Raw genomic sequence first — 25,405 nt, forward strand, 5'->3', positions numbered from 1 at the left:
TTTTTTGGAAGACCTTTGCACTAAATGCGGTAGATTAAAATGCACAAACATACAGGAAATTATTGTCAGAACTATTTATTGGAGGGATTTGGGCAGTCATTTTTTTTGTTATAACTCTATCATTATTAGGTGAGATAAATGAAGTAAACAGGGAAGGACGAAAGCACAAACGAAAAGGCCAGCCGAAGAAAATTGTTCAGGACTACACCAAATTTATCGATGACGATGAGGAAACTACATTGGGTAAGTCTGGTGCCATTCCACTTGCGGAATGTAAATTTATGGGCTCTTGGCATTCTTCGACACTGGTGTGTGGGAATAGTGTTTGTAGCTGTGCATATGCAAATGTTTGATGAGGACAGGATCAGGCTTGGCTGTGTGTGCGTGGTCAAACAGCATTCTCTGTTGATAGTTGAATGTGGTTTACATGTGTAAACAATTGATTTCCTACCTGACTAGCTCTCAGTCATCTAATACATTTATGTTGTATTCCTTTCTCCTCCCCATCGTTGGGCCCTCCCCACCAACCCCTCCACCTCCGCAACAAACCCACCGGGTCTCTTGAAGCTGTTGGCACCTCAGAACAAGAGTTGGCCATTCAGCCCATCGAGCCTAGTCTACTATTCAATTAGATTGTGGCTGATCCGTACCTCAAATCTTTACCCAGCGGGGGTTCATATCCCTTAATACCTTTACTTAACAGAAATTCCATCAATCGCAGTTTTGAAATTTTCAATTGCCCTAGCCTCAACAGCTATTTGGGGGAGAGAGTTTCAGATTTACTGAGTTATAGTTCCATGAGTGCCAGGCATTGCCATTCACAGAATACCTCTGTGATACTTATTTTAAAAAAGTAGTCGATTGCCTGTGATGTTGCTCACAGGTAGCCTGGTGTTCTGAGTACTATCGAGAATGGTTAGCTGTTGCTTTTAATCTTTCCTATTCCATTGAGGCAGCTGTTTGTTTCTGTGCAGAAGTGGTCTAAATGGGAGAATCCTGAGGTCAATTACAGGTAACTCTCCTAAGGGAAGTTTCTCAAACGAGAGGCTGGATTCGATGAGCTTGCCCCCGATCTCGTCAGTGAGTTCAAAAACTGGCGGCATGCCAAAGAGCCGCCGCAATCTTAAGCCCGCCCTCCCCCCCCACCCCTCACGTGGAGGGGGCGGGCTGTCTGTCCCCGGCAATGGCATCAGATGCCTGTGCGCAGGCGCTGACACCATTCTTAAAGGGCAGTCAGCCCTGCCAGGATATTTACATTTTTAAAGAGCTATCCCCCATCCCAAAATTACATAAATAAAGTTCCAATACCCCTTTCCCATGCCCCAATAACAGTTACATTAACTATTTGCCCTTCCCCCCTCAAACCTTTACCTTTAACATCTGACCTCCCCCTCCCCACAAACTGCACGAAATTTTAAATACAACCCTTCCCACCATCCCCTGCACCCGAGACGGTTATTTGACCCCATCCCTTCACCCCCCCCGCACTCAAAAACATAGCTCCTCCCCACCAGTGTCGCACCTCGTTTCCCCAGACGGGGATCTGAAGGTGTGGGAGTGCTGGCCGCTGCGCTGAAGATCGCGGGATAGTATATTTAAATTAATTAATTTTATTGATTTAAATATTCAAATTGTGGTCCTGTCTCCCATCGGCAAGGGAGCCCGCCACTGAGCCTCGGGGAGGATCCGGCTGGGACCTGCCAACGTCGAGGTCCGTGGTGGTTTTCATCCAGAGCCATCTTGAGGACCCACCCCCGCCACAGATCACAACATCGAGGGCTGCTTAAAATCCAGCTCGAGGAGTTTCTTGCAAATCACAACTCCTTTCCTTAGGGGGAGGTTAGGTTATCAAGGACAGAAGAAATCAGCAGGAGATTACAGGCTTTCTTTCTCTCTTTGTAAAAACTTAAAAGAAAATATTGTTCAGTTGTGACTCATTGCTGCTTAATTTGAGTTAAACAGATCCACGTTAACACATACTTTGCATATGTGACAAGGACTGATACTTTGAGGAACGATATTTTGAGGTGTGACAGACCCACATGGATGTAAGACTTTCAGTCAGGGAGAAAATTTATTTATATTTTCCTCACTGTGTTTAGCTTTTTAAAGAATTTCTCTAGATGTGGTAGATGCATATCATTCCCAACTCAGGAGGGTTGGACAAGTGACTTAATCTTAGGCTTCTCCTCATGTCCCTTAGGGAATAGTTGAGGAAGTTGGCCTTATCCTGTTCAGAAAAATGACATTTTAAGGAGACTGATTGACAAAGTTGGTCCAGGTAAACTGTTCATAGTGGCACAGGATTCAAATACCAGGGCAGACCAAGTTATAAATTAGGAAGCTAAGAGCAAGAAAGGAAGTTTCTTTCTGCAAAGGGTTGTAATATTAAAAGCGCAGGACATGGATCTTCCCTGGTTTGATTGTGCTGCCTGGTACAATCGCGCACTTAATTATCAGGAACCTGTTGAAGAGGGCATTGGGTCAAATGTATTAATGGGGCTGGCAAGAATATAATGATGCTAGATATTTTATTGGAAATGTGAATATTATTCAACTGGACAATTCTCAAAAGACATCACGGCAGCAAACCCAGTTAAGGTGCTTAGTACCCCAGCCTTCTTCTTTCATTCTCATACTGAGCCATGAAGGTAGTTGGTTAAATGTGTAGGACAACGGGGTTAACGATTCATATTGATATTGTAATATCTCAATGGTTCTTATCCTCAGAGTTCAGCAACCAGCCCAGCCCCTCCTTCATCGCCACATCCAAGTCAGACACCACCAGAGGGAGCGGGTCCATGGAGCCTTCTCGTGGGGATAGTAGCCACAATATGCCAGCTGGCAACTCCGATCCACGGGCCACTCCAGCGGCTATGAGAGAATACCTGCCAAAGGAGGAGGAGGAGAGTGTCCAGGATAGTCCAGCACAAAGTGATTCCAGGAGTCTTTCTAGGGGTACCAGGGAGGTTGGCCAATACAGAAATGCTGTCTTTGGGTGCCAGCAGCCAGAGGGAGAGGTAGAGGAGGTCCTTGCTTCCAAATTCTTGGAGCTCCAACAGGAAGGGTTCCACATCCTGCATAGAGATCTGATGCAGCTGCAAGAAACCTTGGGAGAAGGAATCAATAGTTTTTCCCGGAAACTGGGCAAGAGGCTAGTCAGACTGTCCAATCAAATGTCAGTTTTGGTGGAGCTCCTGCGTAATGTTAATACTGCCCTGGTGCCCAGTCCCTCTGTGCAGATCTCAGTCGCCTGCCAAACTGCCAATAAGGAGGTTCAAGACCCTTCTGGGACAATGTCTACCCTCACATCCGCCACAGAGCAGGCTGAGCTAGAAGCCATAAACAGCAGGGTGCCCGCCACTCCTTTGCTGTCGGCCACACTCAGGAAACGTCGGTCATCTGTGACAACAAGGAGTGTTGAAAAACCCTCAAAAGTAGTTAGAGTAGGTATATAAGAATAGACTATTGACTGGGGTGCAGTTTGTCTGAAGTCTCGAAACTATTGCTTGGTCAATGGAATTTGTATAATATCCTGTTATTTTAGCAGTTGTTTTGGCTAACCTGATAATTTTGTAATTTTGGGAAGAGCTGTTCTGTTTGGTGAGGTGGTTTGATCGTGGAGGCAGTCTCGTGTTGACATTTTGTTCTGTGGTTGAGAAGGTGAATGTGGGAGGGTGCAATTCGATACCACCCTGCCATTTGGTTTCCCAGTTAGTTGACGGAAGCGTGTGAGAGAATGGATTATCTGGGGATAAATGATATAAAATTCTGCAATGTGTTTGCTTCTGTTTTAAAATGTTCTTAGTTTCTGTTTCCCGTTAGGTGCCATTTGAATTTCCTTTTTCATTGGGGAAGGGGGTGGCAGTGGTGTGGAAACTGTGAACTTGGAAAATGCTTCAAAGGGAAACCCAAGGCTGTAGTACATCGTTGTTCTAATGCACCATCGCACAGAGAGGTAGGGTGAGTTTAGCCATCCGCAGTGCATCTGATGTTGTCCAGCCTATCAGTAAGAAATGCTGAGTGGAAGTTATCTCCACAGGGGAAATAAACAAGAGGGTATATCATCCCAAACAGCACTTGTGTAATTCTGAAGGCTGATTCCTTGGCAGAAGCCATGAAACAAGCCATCTGCACATCTTCTGAGTTGGTGATTGGTAGACAGAGCTGGTGCAGGGGGAAGGGACAAAAGAAGAGAGTAAAAGGTGGCTTAAAATGAAGAGCAAAAAAATACCAGTTTTTGTGTTTCCACCTGTGAAACAATAAATAGTCCTGCCAATGCAACCCCTTAGTTTGGTGTTATTTTTCTTGTTACACTACATACAATCCATGTGTACGCTTCCTCGGAGAACAGCAGGACTAAGCAAGCAGTTTATCAGAAAATCCCATTTGTCTTAATGTCCTTGATGTGAGCAACAGGGACTCGACTTGATAGCCCAGATTTTGCGGTAGCAGTGACTGCAAAAATGTCAACGTTCGCTGTCATTGCTCTGCTGAAACTGACAGCAATTTCTAGAGCCTTTACTTGTGCAGAATAATGCGAAAACCCAGAAGTTTCTGTCAACGATGTCATGTTTCCAGAGGAGGCACTGTTGAGGCACCCCAAGACTGCCTGCAATCATGAAAATCAATGGAATTGACAAGAACTTCCATTCATACACTGTTAGTCTCACTAAAAACCCTTGAAAATGTTGCAACTTGTTGAATGAGGTGTAATTGGGTTTTTAGCAGTATACTAACTTCATAATTACTGATGAACAACCTCTCTGACCCAGATGAGCTAATTTTATTTTTGTGGAATGTCAAATTTCTCCATAATGGTAAAAAAAACCTTTTGTTTTAAATTATTTTCATGTTTTTAAAACTTGTTCATCTTTATTTTAACTTCTGTCTTAATCCAGTTATTATCATTTATTTTTCTATCTGAAAATGTAAATTAAAAGGGAAGGATGTTGAATGCTTTAAACTTCCTGTTTTGCTGCATGTGAATATTTCAATTGGCTGTCTACCTGCTTGCAGACATCACTGCTGCTGCATATCTGGAGATCCCCTTGACTTGGCGCCAGGTTCCAACTGCTGTCGGGAAACTATGCCACAGAGATCGCTGGATCTTTGTGGGCAGCTTTCATCGAGGTCAGCGGTGAGCGACCTTGATTGGCCGCTGACCGCAAAATCCGGGCCATTGTGCTGTAAACTTGAGATTGCGCTGGGTCTTCAGACCAGTGTTCCTGCTAAGCTGTGTGAATGTGTAGCTACTTACTGTGCAGGCCTTGTTCTGTCATAAATAATACTCATGCATGACCACCCAAAAAAAATTTAAAGGGGCCACATGCTGAAAAAAAAGTGCTGCACACAGCAACTAAATTTTGAAGGGAACATTGCTTTAAACATACAACAGAAAGTAGTAGGTCACCTGATGGTGTTGGTATACGAGCACAGTACAATTGTAAGTGAAAAAACTCTCAGTAGGAAAGGTTACTCTCATTCATCTCCTTACAATTACAGAGCACAAATTGTATTAAGCCACCTGGTCAACTGTGAAATTGTGCAATTTGGGGAGGGGTGGTGGGTTGTGTTAAAAGAGGAAAGAAAGTGTTACGACTAGGTGAGAAAGAGGTCTGGGGTTCCCTTTCAGCCTTCACCTGGTCTTACAGTAACAGGGTTTAATTTTAAACACACTGTTTTTAGCTCCCCCTTGGTGAATCCTTTTTCACCACTTTCCAATTATAAGGCAAAGAAACCAGTACAAGCAGGCTTTCGTAGGTTTAAAGAAAAAAAGTTGAAATTTATCAAACTTAAACTCTAATTCGGTTAATGCCTATGGATACACACCGCACCCCACGCTAGCATGCATACGCGATACAAGCAGGCAAATAGAGACAGAAAAGAGCAGAAGAAAAATAAAGTGGAAAGATTTGAGGCAATATCTGAAGAGATCTTGTTACGGTTCTTCGAGTTCACTGTAGAGTCCTTGATTGTAGGTAAATCTTGCTTTTCATTGGGGCCCAGTATTCTTCTTAAACCTTGTTCGCTGTAGGAGACTTTTCTCTCTTGGGGTTCCTGTGTCTTCAATGGATTCAGAGGCTTGTGAGAAAGAGCTGGGAGCAGACAGGAGAGAGATCTTCTCAGTCCAGGAGCAAACAGACACTCTGCCCAAACAAATTTAAAAAACTCAGGTTGCCCAGCAGGTTAGTCATGTGACGAGCTGGTTTGACCATGTCCATTTGTGTATTCGGCCATCTTAGCAGCCAACCTGGAATGTGAGCTCCCCCACCTTCAACGTCTGGTGATCAAAAGTCCATTGTGGGTTGAATGTCAGGGAATGGCTGCTTTGTCCTTCCAAACTCTGTCTGTTAATATACAAATAACTTTTCCAGCCACGGCTGATCTGTTTAACTCCAGTGACAGTTTAAAATCAATGTTCATGACAACATTAATGTGCCTCATTCTTGGCAGGTGGGGGCCTAGCATGACAAAAATAACTTAAAAGTAGTGAACAAAAATATGCATTTGATAAAAGGACAAATATGCCAGTTGTTTCAGACAGTGTACAACTAAAAAACAATACTTTTCTTGAGTTATCTGCAACAGTAGCTTTGAATTCGAGGTCAGTACAAAACCCTGGGAGCAGTAACTCTAAAAATAATTTTGCAATCATATTTCTTTTGCTGAAGTTTTAAGAATAGACCAATGGAGTAAACGACTAGTGTTTCATCTGTGACATCTGTCACCTGCAGAGGAAGACTTAACATGAGAGTTGAGTTAGCTTTCATTATGCTACATGCCCCTCCATGTCAGATATTTACATGCCTGTAGACAATCTGAAACATAAAAGATCAAAAACTTATGGAGCAAACACATGGAAAATGTTGAGCTTTCAGACTGCTCATATATCCACAGACACTCCTCATTCTGGTTACAGACTGAAGTGTTTGTTTTGTAGAAGGACACATGATTCAACATGTGTGCAGTTGACAGAAATAAAGACCCTGGGGAAGGCAGTGGTGAACATTTCCTTTGTGTTTGCTCTTGATAATTTTGTGCGTCACAAAAAAACAGGTACAGCATGGTGCCTGCTTTGCCAGTACAGCTGTTACCCGTTTTATGCAGTTTGACATTGTGAGCTGCCCTGTGATGTCACCTAGAAAATTCTGAAAGGATCTGTTAAGGAAACATTCAACTGCCTAAGAAGAAGCTCAGCCCATCTTCACTGCTTGTGAAAGAAAGACAGACTTGTGTTAATATAACGTCATATCGCACCTCTCAGACCCACTTCACCTCACCGAGTTACATATGAAGTGCAGTGATAGGACTTGAGTGGAAAAATCAAAGCTGGCACTCCAGTGCAGTACTGTAGGAGGTACTGTCTTTTGGATGAGATATTAAACTGAGGCCCTGTCTGCCCTCTCACGTGGATGTCAAAGATCCTATGGCACTCTTTCTCAGAAAAGCAGGGGAGTTCTCCACAGGGCCGTGGCCAATATTTAACCTTAATCAACATCACAAAAACAGATTATCTGGTCATTATCGCATTGCTGTTTGTGGGAGCTTGCTGTGCACAAGTTGTCTGCCATGTTTCCTACGTTACAGTAGTGACTACACTTCAAAAGTACTTCATTGGCTGTAAAGTGTTTTAGGAGGTCTGATGGATGTAAAAGGCACTATATAAATGCAAGTCTTTTCTTTTTGCTGCCTTGTCCTTCTAGGTGGTGGAGGTTGTAGGGTCTTGAGAGTTGCTGCCGAAGAAGCCTTGGAGAGTTTCTGCAGTGCATCTTATGGATAATAATAGTAATATACCCTCAATGGTAAAATTCTCAATGGGTGCTGATGCACAGACCTTAAAAGGCAAATGGGAAAAGCCATACAAAGGGACAGGTAGGATTCTGTGTTTTACGTAGAGGGGCATCAAAAATGGAAACAAAGGTGATGATGAATCTGCACAAGACATTAGTTAGGGCACAGTTGGGGTGCTGTGTGTAGTCATGGGGACCCATAATAAAAAGACTATTGGATATCAAGGAGAAGTAGATTTGCCAGGATGACCCCTGGGATGAGAGGATATGGTAAGGTGAGAGAATTGGAAAATTCTTGCACTCAGTGGAACAGAGAAGTTCAAGGGAGTTGTTACGATCTGGAATACACTGTCTGAAAGGGCGTGGAATTAACTTTAAAAAAGGAATTGGATAAATACGTTAAAAAAAATTTGCCGAGCTGTGAGTAAAGAGTGGGTAGCTCTTTCAAAGAACTGGCATAGACACAATGTGCCAGTGGCCCATGCTGTATGATTCTGTGAAAAAGCCACCGGGTCTGACAGTGCAGTACTCTCTCAGTACTGCACAGAAATCTCACCATAGATAATGCACACTAGTCCGAGGACGGGATTTTGGATTGCTGAAGAGGTCGGGTCTGGAGATGGTCTCCGGGTCGGCGTGCCGGTTTCCCGATGCAAAACGGGCACACTGAGATTTCAGAATGAGCCGATGGGAGCCGGAAGAGGCAACCCACCCGAACTTCTTAAATGGCCACTTAGCTCGTTCAGGGGACGGATTTGGATTTTCTTTTCATGGGTCGGGTTCGATGTGCCACCAGAACCGCAACATGGAGGAGGAGACAGTGACATAGCGGGGAGTGATCTGCAACGGTGGAACAGAGGCAAAAGGCAGCAATGAGAAGGGAAGACTGTGAGATGGCCCTCACAGCGGTGGCAGCTGAAATGATGCAGAGTTGTCAGCAAGAGCAAATTGCCAAAGTACAATGGAGGCACAGGATTCAATACAGACCTAAATAAAAATGGAACATTCTGGTAATGGCAAGTCTATTAGCATCTGAGAAAAGAAAGGACAAGTTAACATTTGGCAAAAGAAGCAATAGTGACATCAGGAAAAACGTTTTCACGCAGTGAGTGGTTAGGATCTGGAGTGCACTGCCTGACAGCGGGGTGGAGGCAGGTTCAATCGAGCCATTCAAGAGGGAATTGGCTTGTTATCTGAAAAGAAAGAATGTGCAGGACTATGGGGAGTGGCACTAGGTAAACTGCTCTTTTGGAGAGTTGGTGCAGACACGACGGGCTGAATGGCCTCCTTCTGTGCTGTAACAATTCTGTGATTTAAAGTGAAGATCCTTTTTATGGGTGCCCTTTCTTATCTCTCCTTTTTTGGCTTGGTGTTTATTTGTCCTTACACCTCTATCTAGAAGGTTTCTCTACATTAAAGTTGTTATATAAATGGAATTTTTATTACTGATGGAACTGACTAGATCTTCACTCAAGAAGGTAATCTGTCTTTTCCGTCTGGGGAAGTTTATGGGCCTACTGCCTATTTGTAACACAGGGGCCCTCCATGCCCACTGCCCTCTGCTCAGGTTGTGCTGCTATTTTGTGGACAAATGACAGCCACCCGGAAGTCATTGCGACGTTGGTTTTCCGACCCAGGACTTGAAATCCCGCCCCTAGAGTGGGACTCAAAACCAACAGCTTTCTGACTCAGAGACAACCATGCCACCACAGAGCCAAGCTAACATGGTGCTGAAGCTGCACCCACCAACTTAGCTGCACTGCTTCAGCTGAGGCTAAACTCCACTGTTACTGAAAAAGCTGAAGTGTCCTTCACAGCGAGGAGCAAGGCTAGACTCGCCTTCACTGTTGCTGACAAGGCTGGACTAGCCTTATTCACGAGGGTAGACTAGCTTCACAAATGTTGCCAAGGCTGAATTAGCTAATACTGTTACTGACGAGACTAGACTAGCCTTCACTTTTACTGACAAGCTCAAACAAATTATTGCATACCACCTTTCACATCCTCAAACATCCCAAAGCATTTTAGAGCCATTAAATTCATTTTGAAATGTAGCTTCTGTTATGTAGGCAATACAGCGCAGCAAGGATCCACAAACTGCAGTGAGATTTATAAATAATTATCATCTGTTCCAAGTATTATGGAATCTTTCACATACACCTGAACGAGCAAGATCGGCCTTTGTTTAATGTCTCATCCGAAGGGCAGCAGCTCCAATGTTATGGCACTGTACTGATTATGTGCTTACGTCCCAGAGTGGAATTTAATGTACAACCTTCTGATTCATTGTTACCCACTGAACCCATCTTTCTGTATATTTGCACAAACATAATTTTTTGGTGTTGTGGGACTTGTGCCAAATATGCACTAACTTTATAAAATGTAGAATATTAAGCCAGCATCCTAAATTAAAAACAGCAAACTAAAGTTTTAAATGAATTGCAATTTTCTTATTAAAATATATTAAATCCTGAATTACACAGATTTGGTTTTAATGTCAAATTCATGTTGCTTTGCAACCTTTCAGTAGACTGTTTTACTGATGATTTCAACGGTTGAATCTCAGGCAGATGCTGCCTTATGTTTTGAAGTCACAATTATAAATGAATCAGATTTACCCTAACCTTTAAGTAGGAGTGGAAGCCGAGCAGACAGAACTGTCAAGTGCAAAATACAAACTATCAATCTCATACAGAAGCATGGCCATCTGCTGGTAGGTCTGTAGAGCTGCTGCTGCAAAAATAAACTGCTGCTCTTGGCCAAATAAAACCTTCAAAGGAGAGGGAAGATTCAATAGTTTTTTTAAATCTGTTCTACTGTGCAAGAAAAGACCAATACCTTCCTAGTTCTTAATTACTCAATTTCAGGCTGGAACGTCTTGCAGGTTTTAAAAATTCTTTTGTGGGATTTGAGTATCACTTGCAAAGCCATCATTTGTTGCCCATCCCGAATTGCACTTGAGAAGGTGGTGGTGAGCTGCCTTTTTGAACTGCTGCAGTCTATGTGGTGTAGGCACACCCACTGCTGTTTGGAAGGGAGTTCTAGGATTTTGACCCAGCGACAGTGACGGAACGGCGATATAGTTCCAAGTCAGGATGGCTTGTGGCTTGGAGGGGAATTTGAAGGTGGTGTCGTTCCCGTGCGTCTGCTACCCTTGTCCTAGGTGGTAGAGGTCGAGGGTTCGGAAGGTGCTGTCGAAGGAACCTTGGTGAGTTGCTGCATTACATCTTGTAGGTGGTACACACTGCTGCCACTGTGGTGGAGTTGGTGGAGGTAGTGAATGTTTAAGATGGTGGATCGGGTGCCGATCAATCAGCCTTTCAAGGTATTGCTTTGTCTGTGCAATTCAACAACATGAACAAACATGTAGGAGACCATTTGAATGTATTTTTGCCAGCTTTTGTGTCATCACACTCAAACTTTGCTGGGACATCAGGAAGGAAATAGCCTGGCATTATAATTTCAGAGACCGTTTCCTTCCCTGGAGGAAAGAACAAGCAGCATCATTTAAAAAACACAAAACAAAAGTGTATTTTTAGATATAAATTTCATTTACAATGTTTAACAAATAAAAACGCCTTATGCTTCCAAATAAATTACATGCCTAATGCATACTTCCTTTCATAAAATGTTCTGTGATTGTTGAAGTTGCACTCATTATGTCACCTGAAAACTGGTGCCGGAGTAATACAGACTCTTGTCTGCTTCTGTTTGGTGCATTGCAACATAAACATATGGAAAATAGGGAAAGGAAGAGAGGAGAACCCCAGTGTTGCAAAAGGGGAAATCTGTGTGCAATTTGAAACAAGCTCTTGTTGCAACACAGTATGATCAGCATTCAGCCTTGTGTTTCAATATGAGACTCATTGGGCTCTCGGAATACTCGTTCTTTCATCGCTCCACCATTGGCAGCTGTACCTTCAAGCCCTAAGCTCTGGAATTATCTCTCTAAATCTCTCCGCCTCTCTATTTCTGTCTTCTCCTTAAAACCTACCTCTGATCAAACTTTTGGCCACCTGTCCTAATATCGCCTTATGTGGCTTGGTAAAAAATTTTGTTTGTTAATCACTCCTGTGAAGTGCCTTGGGAACGTTTTGCTACGTTAAAGGAGCTATACAAATGCAGGTTATTGTTGCACATTATTCCCTTAACTACTATCCCTGCTTTAGAACTCCTCGTGCATTATTCTTCCGTCTGAGAGAGTTGGCAGGTTTTCAGGCCTTTGCAAAAGCTAGGAGGTGACCGAGGGTGTCGTGGGTAGACTTGTCTTCTAATTTCCCTGCCTTCTTCCCCCTGGAGAAAAGATGGATCAACAACTGGGTTGCCAAGATGTGTGGGCTTCATAAAGTTCCTCTGGTTTACCACAACATCCTGTGCCAATTGTCTGGCAGCTTGAGAGAATAGCAGTAGCTGCTTGTAACTCGGTTGCAGATGCCCTAAAATATACTTGGATATTAAAAAACCTGAACAGTTGAGATTGCTGCATTCAGTCTCTCTGCACTCCTGGGTGACCGGTTGTTTACTGAAGGTGGCCTCCGCTGATTCAATGTCCTTTGTTTCCTTCCAGATAATTATGTTGCCTGGGTTCAGTGCAGCAGGAAGAAATGTGGGAAGTGGAGACGGTTGGAAGACAACGTGGATCCAGCGACCCTGCCACAGGACTGGATATGCAGTCAGAATCCAGGTACTGAGTAATCCTTCCATAATAAACGCAATGATGTTATTACTCCGATTAGTTTTGAGTTCCACAGGAGGCGCAGTCAGCTGAAAATCATTACTGAAACTATTTTTAACCTTTGTTGTCAGAAGTAAAGTATATATTAAGTGCATTGTGATGATTTTGTATATGAAGGTGCTATATAAATACAGGCTGTTGTTATTGAGTTGGGTGAACCCCAAAGACTAGAGATTAAAAAGGAAAATTGCAACATAGAAATAAAGATATTTAAAGAAAAACATTCTAAAAATGTTTGGGTATGATATTGGAGGTACAAACCTTAGGTTCATTCAAAGTTGAGTTAGATGACATGAGGGGATAAATCATAGAATAATACAGTACAGAAGGAGGCCATTTGGCCCATTGTGGTTGTACTGGCTCTCTGAAAGAACTGTCTATAGCCCCACTCTCCCCCCCCCCCCACTCTTTCCTAATAGTCCTGCAAATGTCTCCTTTACGAGTATTTATCCAATTTCCCTTTGAAAGTTACTGTTGAATCGGTTTCCATCGCCCTTCCACCACAAGCAGTGCATTCTAGATCACAACAACTTGCTGTGTTGAAACATTCTCCTCATCACCCCTTTGGTTCTTTTGCCAATTATCTGAAATCTGCTGACCCTCCTGCCAGTGTAAACAGTTTCTCCTTATTTACTCTATCGAAACTCTTCATAATTTTGAACACCTCTATTAAATCTCCCCTTAACCTTCTGTGCTCTAAGGAGAACAATCCTAGCTTCTCCAGTCTTCCCACATCACTGAAGTCCCTCATTTCTGGTACCATTCAAGTAAATCTCCTCTTTACACTTTCTAAGACATGGACGTCCTTCCTCAAGTGTGGCGCCCAGAATTGGACATAATGTTCTGGATGAGGTGGAGATTTAAAAAAAAATCTTGAATGGATGTTTTAAGATTGGTCAAAATTCCCACTAATCTATGTCTTATGTTAAGAAGAATTCCCTAATATCTGTTAGCCTCTGTGATGGTAAAGGTCCCACAAGCAACCAGGAGTGAAAGGGTCAGCACAGAAGATGAAAAGATTAAGTTGCTTTGCAGGTGACCAAGGCTTAATGCGTAGCACCCTCACCTCTGACTCAGAAAGTTGTGGGTACAAGTCCCACTCCAGAGACTTGAGCACATAATGTAGGCTGGCGCTCCCGTGTAGTACTGAGGGAGTACTGTGCTGTCGGGTTTGCTGTCTTTCGGATGAGGCTTTAAAATGAGGCCATTTCGGCTCCCTCAAGTTGATGTAAAAGATCTCATGGGAAGAAGAGCAGGAGATCTCACCACTGTGCCTTGTCCAATACTTATCCCTCAACTAACATTATTTTTAAAAAAAAATCACCTGGTCATTAACACCTTGCTGTTTATGAAAGCTTCAAAAAGTACTTAATTGGCTTTAAAGTGCTTTGAGGCATTCTGAAGTGGTGAAAGGCGTTGTATAAATGCCGGTCTTTCTGTAACGAGGGGAAGCTGATACCTTAATTGTACAGACACTCTGGTAATAGATGCTTGCTAACTTGAATAATATTGTTAAACTGTGTGTTGCAGACCCCCTGTACAATATGTGTGACCTACCAGAAGAGGTCTGGGATGGAAGAGAGAATGACATCATTTATGCTGAGCTGGTTCCCGGTTCCATAGTGTGGGCGAAGCAGCTTGGATATCCATGGTGGGCTCATCAGCATAGTGCACAGAGACTGTTCCTGTTTCTTCTTATATGTCACTATTCATTTCCACACTGCCAGTTTTTAATCTAGGTAGAATGATGGAATCGTACAGCACAGAAGGAGGTTACCCGACCCATCCTGCCTATGCCAGCTCTTTGAAAGAGCTGTCCAATTAGTCCCACTCCCCGGCTCTTTGCCCCGTAGCCATGTAAATTTCTCCCCTTCAAGTATTTATCCAGTTTCCTTTTGTAGGTTACTACCGAACCTGCTTCCATTACCTTTTCAGGCAGTACATTCCTGATCATAGTAACCTTGGATTAAAAAAAAGTTTTCCTCATCTTGTCAATCACCTTCAATCTGTCCTCTGGTTACTGGCCCTTTGGCCAGTGGGAAAATGTTTCTCCTTATTTACTCTATTAAAACCCTTCGTTGTTTCATTTAACCTGCTCTTTAGATGCCAGCTTGGCTTGGTTGGTGGCATTGTTAGTCAGAAAGTTGTAAGTTTGAGTCCCATACCAGTACTTGAGCCCATAATTAGCCTGCCAAAGATTGTCTATTTTCACTTCCATAATATCGTCTGGCTCTGCCCCTGCTTTAGCTCATCTGCTGCTGAAACCCTCATCCCTGCCTTTGTTACTTCTAAACTTGACTATTCCAATGCACTCCTGACTGGCCTTCCACATTCTTCCCTTACGTAAAGTTGAGGTCACCCAAAGCTCTGCTGCTCATCTCCTTACTCGTACCAAGTCCCATTTATCCATCACCCTGTGCTCACTGACCTACACTGGCTCCCGATTAAGCAATGCCTCCATTTTAAAATGGTTCATTCAAATCCCTCCGTGGCTTCGCCTCTCCCTATCTCTGTAATCGGCTCCAGTCCCACAACTCGCTGAGATCTCTAATTCTGGGCTCTTGTGCATCCCCGATTTTAATCGCTCCACCATTGGCAGCTGTGCCTTCAACTGCCAAGGCCTCAAGCTCAGGAATTTCCTCCCTAAACCTCTCTACCATGCTTTCTTCCTTTAAAATGCTCCTTAAAACCTACCTCTTTGACCAAGCTTTGGTCATCTGCCCTAATATCTCCTTATGTGGTTCAGTGTCAAATTTTGCTTATAATGCTCCTGTGAGGTGCTATATAAATACAGGTTGTCACTCAGTACTGAAGGAGTGCTCCATTCATTGTACATGACAAGACATTAAGCTGAGGTCTTGGCTGGCTATTCCAGTTGTTCAGGTGAGTGGTTCAGATCCTATGCTGCAGTTGAAAAGAAAATACAGAGATTCAATTCCTCCCTCAACAAAGAGCACGTTAACTCCCCTTTACGGGATCTTGTGCGCAAAAATGGCTGACACATTTGCCTACATAACAACACAGCACATGTCCAACTAAGAGATGTGATCAGCTGTGTACATGGCATAAACATATTGGCTGGTTCTTTCTTTCTAAAACTGCTTACTGGCCTGAGAAGAGGCATCCGACCTGACTCTGCGATTGCTGGTATGGATTCACGGCAAAGTTCTAATGAAAGGCTGCACCTGAAATGTTAGTTTTCCTTCCCCTTTCCGATCCTGATTGAACCTCTGCAAATTTCAAGCAATTTCTGCTATTTCAAAAAAAAAAATTAATCCCCATTCTCTGACTTTTTTCCCACCTGATCTTTAACGGGAGATCGTTCATGTCCACCCGAGCAGGTAGACAAGGCCACATCTGAACAACAGCATTGCCAACAGTGGAGCCTGTCCTCCATGATGTACAGAAGTGTCAGCTTAGACCAGTGTTGGCCAATAGAAATTACTGACTAGCCAGAATTGTGGCTGCAGTGACACTGCTAATATCTTGTTTCTGCATTCAAATTCTGTTCTTAAAGACTGAGTTCAACTGCTTCAGTGACTTAATTATTGGAAATTAGTTGTGTGCATAACTACAAATATTTAATTATTTAGGTGGCCAGGGATGGTGGAACATGATCCTCAGACTGGGAAATACTTTATGTTCACAAGCGACTCAGATCAGTTTCCGGTCAGTATATTTTTACTGTCTAGTATATCGCTAAGCCACAGCCACCAAAGGTTACAGATTCAATTCTTGACCTGTGCTGAGTCCTCTGGATGTGGGAGCTGCCTTATTTATTGCCCACCCTTAGTTGCCCTGAGTTACAACTGAGTGGCTTGCAAGGCCACTTCCAAGAGTCAACCACATAACAGCAACAACTTGCATTTATATAGCACCTTCAATGTAGAAAAATCGTCCCAAGGTGCTTCACAGGAGTGTTATCAAAAAAAATTTGACACCGAGCCACATACAGGGCTGAATTTTACAGACCCCCCCCCCCCCCCCCACTTATGTCGGGGTTCATGGCGGGGGCGGGGGGGGGGGGGGGGGAGCAGAAAATGCCTCTGGGAGAGCACCCTAAAGCCGGAAGGGCCCGGCCCGATATTGCAGGCGCCGGCGAGGCCACGTGGCAGCCACCCCCCCCACCCCCTGCCGCCGCCGCCGCTCGTCAGTGGGACCTCCATTTACATATTCAAATAAATTAAAATGAATGCATTAATTATACTCAGGCCTTCTGTCCCGGTGCAATCTTCCTGCCGCAGGCCAACACTCCTCCAAGGAAACAAGGCGGAACACTGGTGGGGAGGGGGAAGGAGGTAAGTTTCTCATTGTGGGTGGGGGGGGGGGATTCTGGGGAATGAGGTCAAATTGACGTCATTAGTGTAGGAGATGGTGGAAGGGGTTTTAGGTTAAAGTTTATGCATTTGGGGCAGGGGGAAGGTCAGGTGGGCAAGGTAAGTGGGGGGAGTGGACAAGTAATTAATTTATTATTGGGTGGGTGAGGGGCAAAATTAATGAATTTAATTTTTTTTCATTCACTTTAGCTTTAAATATTTAAATTTAATGGTAGGGCTTGAAGCCCTTTAAAATTGGCGTCAGCGCCAGAGCACTGCCAGCTGACACCATTGCCGGGGACAGACAGCCCACCCCCCCCTCCACGTGATCAGGGCTGCAGGTGGGCACGGTCAGCCCCGGCTTTTTAAATGTGCTGCCGCGCTTAGGATCGCGGCAGCTCCGTGACGTGTGGCCCGCATGGGTAGGCTGCAACTGTTTTCGCCCACTGCCGATTACAGTGGCGGGCTTCTAAAATTCAGCCCAAGGAAATATTTGGGACAGGTGACCAAAAGCTTGGTCAAAGAGGTAGGTTTTAAGGAGAGTCTTAAAGGAGAGAGAGGCGGAAAGGTTTAGGGAGGGAATTCCAGAGCTTAGGGCCCCAAGCAGCTGAAGGCACGGCTGCTAAAGGCGGAGCGTTGAAAATCGGGGATGCTCAAGAGGCCAGAATTGAAGGAGCGTAGAGGTGGATCCACCAATCTTGGTGGATTGCCTTAGAACGTTTTTCTATGATAAAGGTGCTATATAAATGCAAGTAGCTGTTACTGTTGTCCCAAACACTGGGAGCACGCAAACATACCTTTTCCTGCAGTGGTAATGGGATAGCAATCAGAGGCAGGAACTAAGCCCATTCAACACTGAGGTCAAACTTAGTGTCCCTGCAACAAAAACAAGAAATGCTGGAATCACTCAGCAGGTCTGGCAGCATCTGTGGAAAGAGAAGCAGAGTTAACGTTTCGGGTCAGTGACCCTTCTTCGGAACTGACAAATATTAGAAAAGTCACAGATTATAAACAAGTGAGGTGGGGGTGGGGCAAGAGATAACAAAGGAGAAGGTGCAGATTGGACCAGGCCACATAGCTGACCAAAAGGTCACGGAGCAAAGGCAAACAATATGTTAATGGTGTGTTGAAAGACAAAGCATTAGTACAGATTAGGTGTGAATACACTGAATATTGAACAGCAGCAAGTGCAAACCTGAAGAAAAACAACCTGAAAAAAACAGTGGGTAAGCAAACTGAACAAACTAAGATGAAATGAAATAAATGCAAAAAAAGATTGTAAAAAATGTAAGAAGGAATGTGAAAAAAGGAAGAAAAAATAACTAAAAATGAAATTAAAATGGGGGGGCTGTCATGCTCTGAAATTATTGAACTCAATGTTCAGTCCGGCAGGCTGTAGTGTGCCTAATCAGTAGATGAGATGCTGTTCCTCGAGCTTGCGTTGATGTTCACTGGAACACTGCAGCAATCCCAGGACAGAGATGTGAGCATGAGAGCAGGGGGGAGTGTTGAAATGGCAAGCAACCGGAAGCTCAGGGTCCTGCTTGCGGACTGAGCGGAGATGTTCCGCAAAGCGGTCACCCAGTCTGTGCTTGGTCTCCCCAATGTAGAGGAGACCACACTGTGAGCAGCGAATACAGTATACTACATTGAAAGAAGTACAAGTAAATCGCTGCTTCACCTGAAAGGAGTGTTTGGGGCCTGGGAAAGTGAGGAGAGAGGAGGTAAATGGGCAGGTATTACACCTCCTGCGATTGCAGGGGAAGGTGCCCTGGGACGGGGACGAGGTGGTGGGGGTAATGGAGGAGTGGACTAGGGTGTCGCGGAGGGAACGATCCCTTCGGAATGCTGACAGGGGAAGGGAGGGGAAGATGCGACTGGTAGTGGCCCTGCACCAGTTGGAATCAGCTAACTTGGCATTGACTGCGATTGAGCATCTTTGTGAACCGTATAACAGTACAGCATTGGAGGCAAATGTGGGGGCGGGTGGCGAGAGGAGCACATTTGGAGTCTTGTGTAACTTTTTAAAAATATCATTGCTGAATAATGTGAGATGACTATGCTGATTGTAATATCCTTGTTCACTAAGCACCTGTATTGCTTTTCCAGTCAAAATACCATGTTACATTTTTCGACACTACTGTAAGCCATGCATGGATCCCTGTACCACTGATAAAGAGTTTCCAGGAAATTCCTCTGGAGAAAAACATATCAGTAAGTAAACTTCATTAGCAGAATCCCTATTACGCGTGGAGTCCTTTTGCTCTCACGGTATTTTAAATAGATAAGTAGCATCTCCTCCATGTCAGGCTCGATCTTAACTCCACCTGCCTGCTTTCCGCTAGGCGGGGTAACAGTAAAAATGGAGTGGGGGGTATTTACCCACTGCTTTCCCGTCACCAATCTGGCCCCCTGTTATTTTAAATTACAGGTGGCACAAACGCCTGCTGCAAGTCAGTGGGATGCTCCTTAAAAATACAGATTGCTCTTAAATTCTGCCACCAGTCGGTATCTTGGCCAATGTTTATCCTCAACCGACACCTAAAGACAGATTATCTGGTCATTACCACGTGGGATCTTGCTGTGCACTAGTTGGCTGCCGCGTTTGTTACATTAAAACAGTGACTACACTCCAAAAAATACCTGATTGGCTGTAAAGCACTTTGGGATGTCCTGAGTGGGGAAAGGTGCAATGTAATTCATGTCTTTCTTTCACTAAGGGGCTGATCTGCCTTTTTATCCTAAGGCTTGAACAAGGGGAGCAGTGATCTCTTCCCTGCCAGGTGAAGTCTGCCAGGGAGAGAAGCTAGGGCCGGATGAGGCCCAGAAAAGAAAGCTTTTAAAAATATTTTTAGTTTCCCTGTGAGCCAAGGTGTGCTTCCCTGGACTTCACAAGGAACCCTAAGGCTTCCCCATACCCCTACTGAATTATCCATCCAGACCTCGTGCTGAAAACTACACCTCTGGGTCCCTGGCAACTGCCTCCTGACACCTGATTTTCACAGCCAGGCAGCCACTTGCTGATGTGAATGATGATGCAAACGGCATTCTTATGAGGCTCAACCGATAAAATCAGTGGGCCAAGAGGAGCACTCTTGCACTCCCAGAGAAATTTTGGTCTGCTTTTGGAGTGGCCTGCAGTCTGTTGAAGAGCCATTCGTTAGGCCATTCCATAGGGACCAGTGGGCGAGGAGTGCGTGGCGAAAGTCGTGACACAAAAACTTGCTTCGGTGTCCAACAGTGGGTGTGGGACTCTGATTTAAATATTGAAATTAGGCTTCCACCTCTTTCAGGCAGGTATGCTGACCACCACCCCCACCCCCCGCAACCCATCCCCCCCGCCCCCATTTTGAGACTTGCTCAAAGATCAAGTCAGGATGCCATTGAGCAGCAGGGCTTATCTTTTTTTAAATCTGTTTGTTTATGCCCTGTTTTATAGGCAAATGGCAATTGTGCCCACTTTGTGCTTTGTTCAGCTGTTAACAATCTAGCATCTGGGTCAGGGAAGTTGCAGGTTCTAAGTCCTGTCTATGCAGACACTCTAGTGCGGTAGCGAGGGAGTGCTGCATTGCCAGAAGTGCTGTCCTTCTGACAAGATAATAAAGCGAACATTGATAGAATCATAGAATAGTACAGCACAAAAGAAGTCCATTCAATCTATTGAAGCTGCGTTGCTTTATTCAAGGAGCAATGTAGTTATTCTCATTCCGCACCCCCCCCCCCCCAACTACGTGCTCCCCCACCCACCAGCTCCTCCCCCACGCCCCCCCCCCCTCCTCCGCCCTGGCCCTTTTCCCATAGCCCTGCAGATTTTTTTTCTCCTCATGTATTTATCCAAATCCTTTTTGTTTCCTGTTCCAGTCAATTAGATGGAGTTTAAAGACCCGCTGGCACTATTTGAAGGGGAGCAGGGTGCAGGTGTCCAGGTCAACATTTCTCTCAGTCAACACCAGCAAAAAAAGGGCCAGGCTAAATGATTATTCATCTTGTTGCTGTCTGTGGTGCATTGCTCCCGCAGAATGGCTACACAGTTCTCCTGCACAGCAGACGCTATAGATCTCGGAATGCTTTTAGATGTTTCAGTGATGTGACAGGCTGCTGTACAAACACATGTTTCATTTGTTGGATTGTTACTGGAAGAATTTAGCTTTCTTTTATTTCATTTCTCTTGTATCTAGAAACGTGATTTCACAAAGAGGATAAATGCTGGAAAGAAGATGGCTGAAGAGGCTCAAAAAGTGAAAATACAGGTGTTCTACAGTCTCCATTACGTTTGTGATACTTTGCGTTAAAGCCAGCTTGGCCACCTTCTCTTGTGTCTTTTGGACATATTCAAAGGAGGCATCTGATTTAAACTTCACCTCATTAACCAGGAAGATAACAAGAGCTAAACCAAATTAGGCAGAATACTTGCCCTGTCCTGACCACATATTACAAACTTAAATGTCAAGTCTTTCAGTTCTGTTACTGTGCTCATCGAGCTGATAAGGGAGACAGCTGTTTCAGGCATCCAGTTACAGAATGAAGAATAGCAGGAACAGCACAGGTTAGACACGGAGTAAAACTCCCCTTTGTGTTGCTTTGGCAATCTGTCTCAGCATCAACCTCAGAAGTACATTGCTACTGCATTAGTGTGACAATATCTAGTCTCTGTACGTGCGTCTGATTCATGTGCGCGTTCGGCTTTGCAAGCACATCAGTGGTGTGGGAGTGGGTTACCAGTGTGGGAATGTGTGTGGCGTCATAATGTGCTTGTGTGGCAGCATGTCTGGTGTGAGCGTTGTGCAGTGTAGTAGTGTGTGGAGTTGAAGTTTCTCCATAGCTCAGGTCTGCACCTGCAGTGTGGGAATGAGTTTGTGGTGTGAGAGTACACTTGATGCATGTGTGTGTTCAGTGTGAGAACATGTGTGGTGAATGCGTATCCGCGTGCATGATGATGCAGTCATGTACTAAGCACTGTTTTGCTTTTCGTGATTATCTTATTTCATTTGGCAGGATCGACTATCTCACTTTGGCTTTGTTGTCAGATACAAGGGAAATGGAGATGCTGAACTTTCCGAAGACAATTCCAGTCAGGAATCAATGGGTATCTATTTGTTGTGTAATATTTGACGAATTCACAGTTTCCCCAACACATTGGAACAGCTTGAAGATATTATTTTCTTTGACAAATGCAATATTTAAAAATGTCCCGCTTTGAAGTCAGTTGAAGGTATGTTAACACAGCATTAGAATGTTATTTATAGTGGAGACAAACACAGCTCATAGCGGAGACACCTGGCAGAATCTGTGGGCACCCGATTTTGGGCGCAGTGGTGGCGATGCACGCAAAGCCAGGAGGCCCGAGGCCAGCTGAGCGCTGGGCCTCAGGCCTTTTCTAATTAATCCTGCCGTTATCCCAGCGCCTGGTACACCTTCACAAGCAGCTTCTTCTCCTGCGTGAAACAATGTCAGGCTGCCTGGCCCGTTGGCAACAGTCTCAGGTGAGGGCTGCGAAGAGGCGAGGCAAGATACTGAGAAGGTGGGTCAATTCCGTCCGGCCGATGAGTCCGCCTTGGTTCATCTATTTAAAATTCCCCTGAAGTTCTGCCATTTCTGAATCCAGTTAGTTCTAAATTACTCCAGTGTTTTTGCTTCCACTAAATACTCAGAAGTCCATTCCATGTGGCGATCACTTTCTGTTTGAAACATCTGTTATCAGTCCTGAATTTGCCTTTTATTATTTTGAACCTGTGTACCATTACCCTACTACCGCCTATTAAATCAGTATTATTCAGGATTACTTTTTGCATTTCCTTAACTATCTTATTATGTCCCTTTATGAGATCACCTCTCAGACACCCCTTTTCCAGGCTGAATAGCCCAAGTCTTTCCTCATAGCTCAGGCACCTGACATCTTGTGTCTCTTCTCTGCACTGATTCTCAATGCTTGAACATCCTCCAGATATAAACATACGAATTAGGAGCAGGAGTAGGCCACTCGGCCCCACAAGCCATTCAATAAGATCATGGTTGATCTGATTCTAACCTCGACTCCACATTCCCACCTACCCCCGATAATCTTCCACCCCCCTTGTCTATCAGGAAACTATCTACCTCTGCCTTAAAAATATTTAAAGACTGTGCTTCCACCACCTTTTGAGGAAGAGAATTCCAAAGACTCAAGACCCTCTGAGAGAAATTTTTTTTCTCATCTCTGTCTTAAATGGCGACCCCTTATTTTTAAACAGTGACCCCTACTTCATGGTGACAAGAAATGGACGCAGTGCTGCTGTTTCCTGATCACAGTAACCCTTCTGTGACTGGTTGTCGACATAGGAATTGGGACTAGACAATGAGAAAACACACTGATCATGCACACCAAATGAACATGACTATCCGTTCTGTACAGCTACATGTACATTGCTTTTGTTCCACAGAGACTCCCTGCAATGTCAAGGACTCAAACAGACCCAAGTCCAGGAAGAAAGAGGATATTTGGAGTGAGGTAAGTCTCAGTACATTCTCCGGACCAAGTAATTCCCTAGTTGTGCCAAGTTACTTGATCTCGGACGAGGTGGATGTAAGAGCACTACAGATAGATCTTTGCATCTCTTGGCTAAGAAGGGAAAAAGAAGCTAGAATTTTCATCCTTGGTAATTCTGGAAAGTGCATGCTTGTGAATATCATGATGAGGTGTGATTGTGGTGCCCCTACGTGCCTGACTACAACAACAACTTGCACTTATGTAGCACCTTTAACATAGTAAAAGGTCACAAGGTGCTTCACAAGAGCGTTGTCAGATAAAATTTGACACCAAGCAATAGAAAGGGATATTAGGACGCGTGACCAAAAGCTTGACCAAAGAAGTAGGTTTTAAGGTGCATCTTAACGAAGGAGAGAGAAATGCAGAGGTGGAGAGGTTTAGGGAGGGAATTCCAGAGCTTAGGACCTTGGCAGCTGAAGGCATAGCCGCTGACCCAAGGAAATAGGGGTTGCACAAGAAGTCAGAAATGGAGGAGGCGCAGAGATCTTCAAGGGTGGCAGGGCTGGAGAAGGTTACAGAGCTAGAGAGTGGGCAAGACCATGGAGGGATTTGAACACAAAGATGAGAATTTTAAACATCGAGGCATTGCCAGACCGGGACTCACTGGTGGTCAGCGAGCAGAGGGGAGATGGGTGAACAGGACGTGGTGCGAATTAGGATATGGGCATCAGAGTTTTGGATGAGCATCAGGTTTACGGAGGGTGATAGGTGGGAAGCCATCCAGGAGAGCAATCAAACCTGCAGACAAGGGTGGGTGGTGCTGTTGTTGTATGGTGTACCGACCTCTACCTTGTAGAGGCCAACTTTCAGACACTTCTTCCTACCTCCCCCTGGTCCATGACCCCACTACCGAACATCAAGCGACTGTCCACAGGACTGTCACTGACCTCATCTCCTCTGGAGATCTTCCCTCTACAGCTTCCAACCTCATTGTCCCGCAACCCCGGACAGCCCGCTTCTACCTCCTTCCCAAAATCCACAAAAAGGGCTGTCCCGGCTGACCCATTGTGTCAGCCTGCTCCTGCCCCACTGAACTTATTTCTTTCTATCTTGACTCTATCTTTTCTCCGCTGGTCCGGTCTCTTCCCACCTACATCCATGACTCTTCTGATGCCCTACGTCATTTTGACAATTTCCACTTCTTCCTTGAACAGAGGCCCAACCAGATCCCATCCACCACCAACCCCTCCGCCTGGTTGAACTTGTTCTCACATTGAACAACTTCTTCTTCAACTCCACTCACTTCCTTCAAGTAAAAGGTGTTGCTATGAGTACCCGCATGGGTCCTAGTTATGCCTGTGTTTTTGTGGGAAATGTCGAACATTCCTTGTTCCAGTCCTACTCAGGCCCCCTCCCCCAACTCTTTTTCCGGTACATTGATGACTGTATCGATGCCATTTCCTGCTCCCGCCCTGAACTGGAAAACTTTATCAACTTTGTTTCTAATTTCCACCCTTCTCTCACCTTTACATGGTCCATCTCCGACAATTCCCTTCCCTTCCTCGAATTCTCTGTCTCCATCTCTGGGGATAGGCTGTCCACTAATATCCATTATAAGCCCACAGACTCCCACAGCTACCTCAACTATACTTCTTCACACCCTGCCCCCTTTAAGGACTCCATTTCATTCTCCCAGTTTCTCCGTCTCCAACGCATCTGCTCTGATGATGCTATCTTCCACGACAGCGCTTCTGATATGTCTTCCTTTTTCCTCAACTGAGGATTCCCCCTCACTGTGGTTGACAGGGCCCTCAACCGTGTCCGGCCCATTTCCCACACCTCGACCCTCACCCCTTCCCCTCCCTCCCAGAACCACACTTTCCACCCCATCAGCCTCCATATCCAAAGGATCATCCTCCGCCATTTCCGCTACCTCCAGTGTGATGCCACTACCAAACGTATCTTCCCCTCCCTTCCCCTGTCAGCATTCCGAAGGGATCGTTCCCTCCGCGACACCCTGGTCCAGTCCTCCATTATCCCCACCACCTCGTCCCCTTCCCACGGCACCCTTCCCCTGCAATTGCAGGAGGTGTAA

The 25,405-nt window shown here is 44.8% G+C and overlaps 1 protein-coding gene across 1 annotated transcript in view; it reads left to right on the forward strand.

The window, feature by feature from the left end:
• The window catches only part of LOC137357350 (zinc finger CW-type PWWP domain protein 1-like), a 73,920-nt gene that overhangs the window by 31,769 nt on the left and 16,746 nt on the right, over positions 1 to 25,405 (forward strand). The window contains exons 8-15 of the mRNA XM_068023615.1: positions 130 to 243; positions 12,361 to 12,477; positions 14,059 to 14,179; positions 16,122 to 16,197; positions 18,954 to 19,058; positions 21,023 to 21,094; positions 21,840 to 21,930; positions 23,264 to 23,331. Coding sequence (XP_067879716.1) covers positions 130 to 243; positions 12,361 to 12,477; positions 14,059 to 14,179; positions 16,122 to 16,197; positions 18,954 to 19,058; positions 21,023 to 21,094; positions 21,840 to 21,930; positions 23,264 to 23,331 — 764 coding nt within the window. The remainder of the gene's footprint in view (positions 1 to 129; positions 244 to 12,360; positions 12,478 to 14,058; positions 14,180 to 16,121; positions 16,198 to 18,953; positions 19,059 to 21,022; positions 21,095 to 21,839; positions 21,931 to 23,263; positions 23,332 to 25,405) is intronic.

Source organism: Heterodontus francisci, chromosome 48, assembly GCF_036365525.1.
Source record: "Heterodontus francisci isolate sHetFra1 chromosome 48, sHetFra1.hap1, whole genome shotgun sequence".
In the NCBI taxonomy this organism is placed as follows: domain Eukaryota; kingdom Metazoa; phylum Chordata; class Chondrichthyes; order Heterodontiformes; family Heterodontidae; genus Heterodontus; species Heterodontus francisci.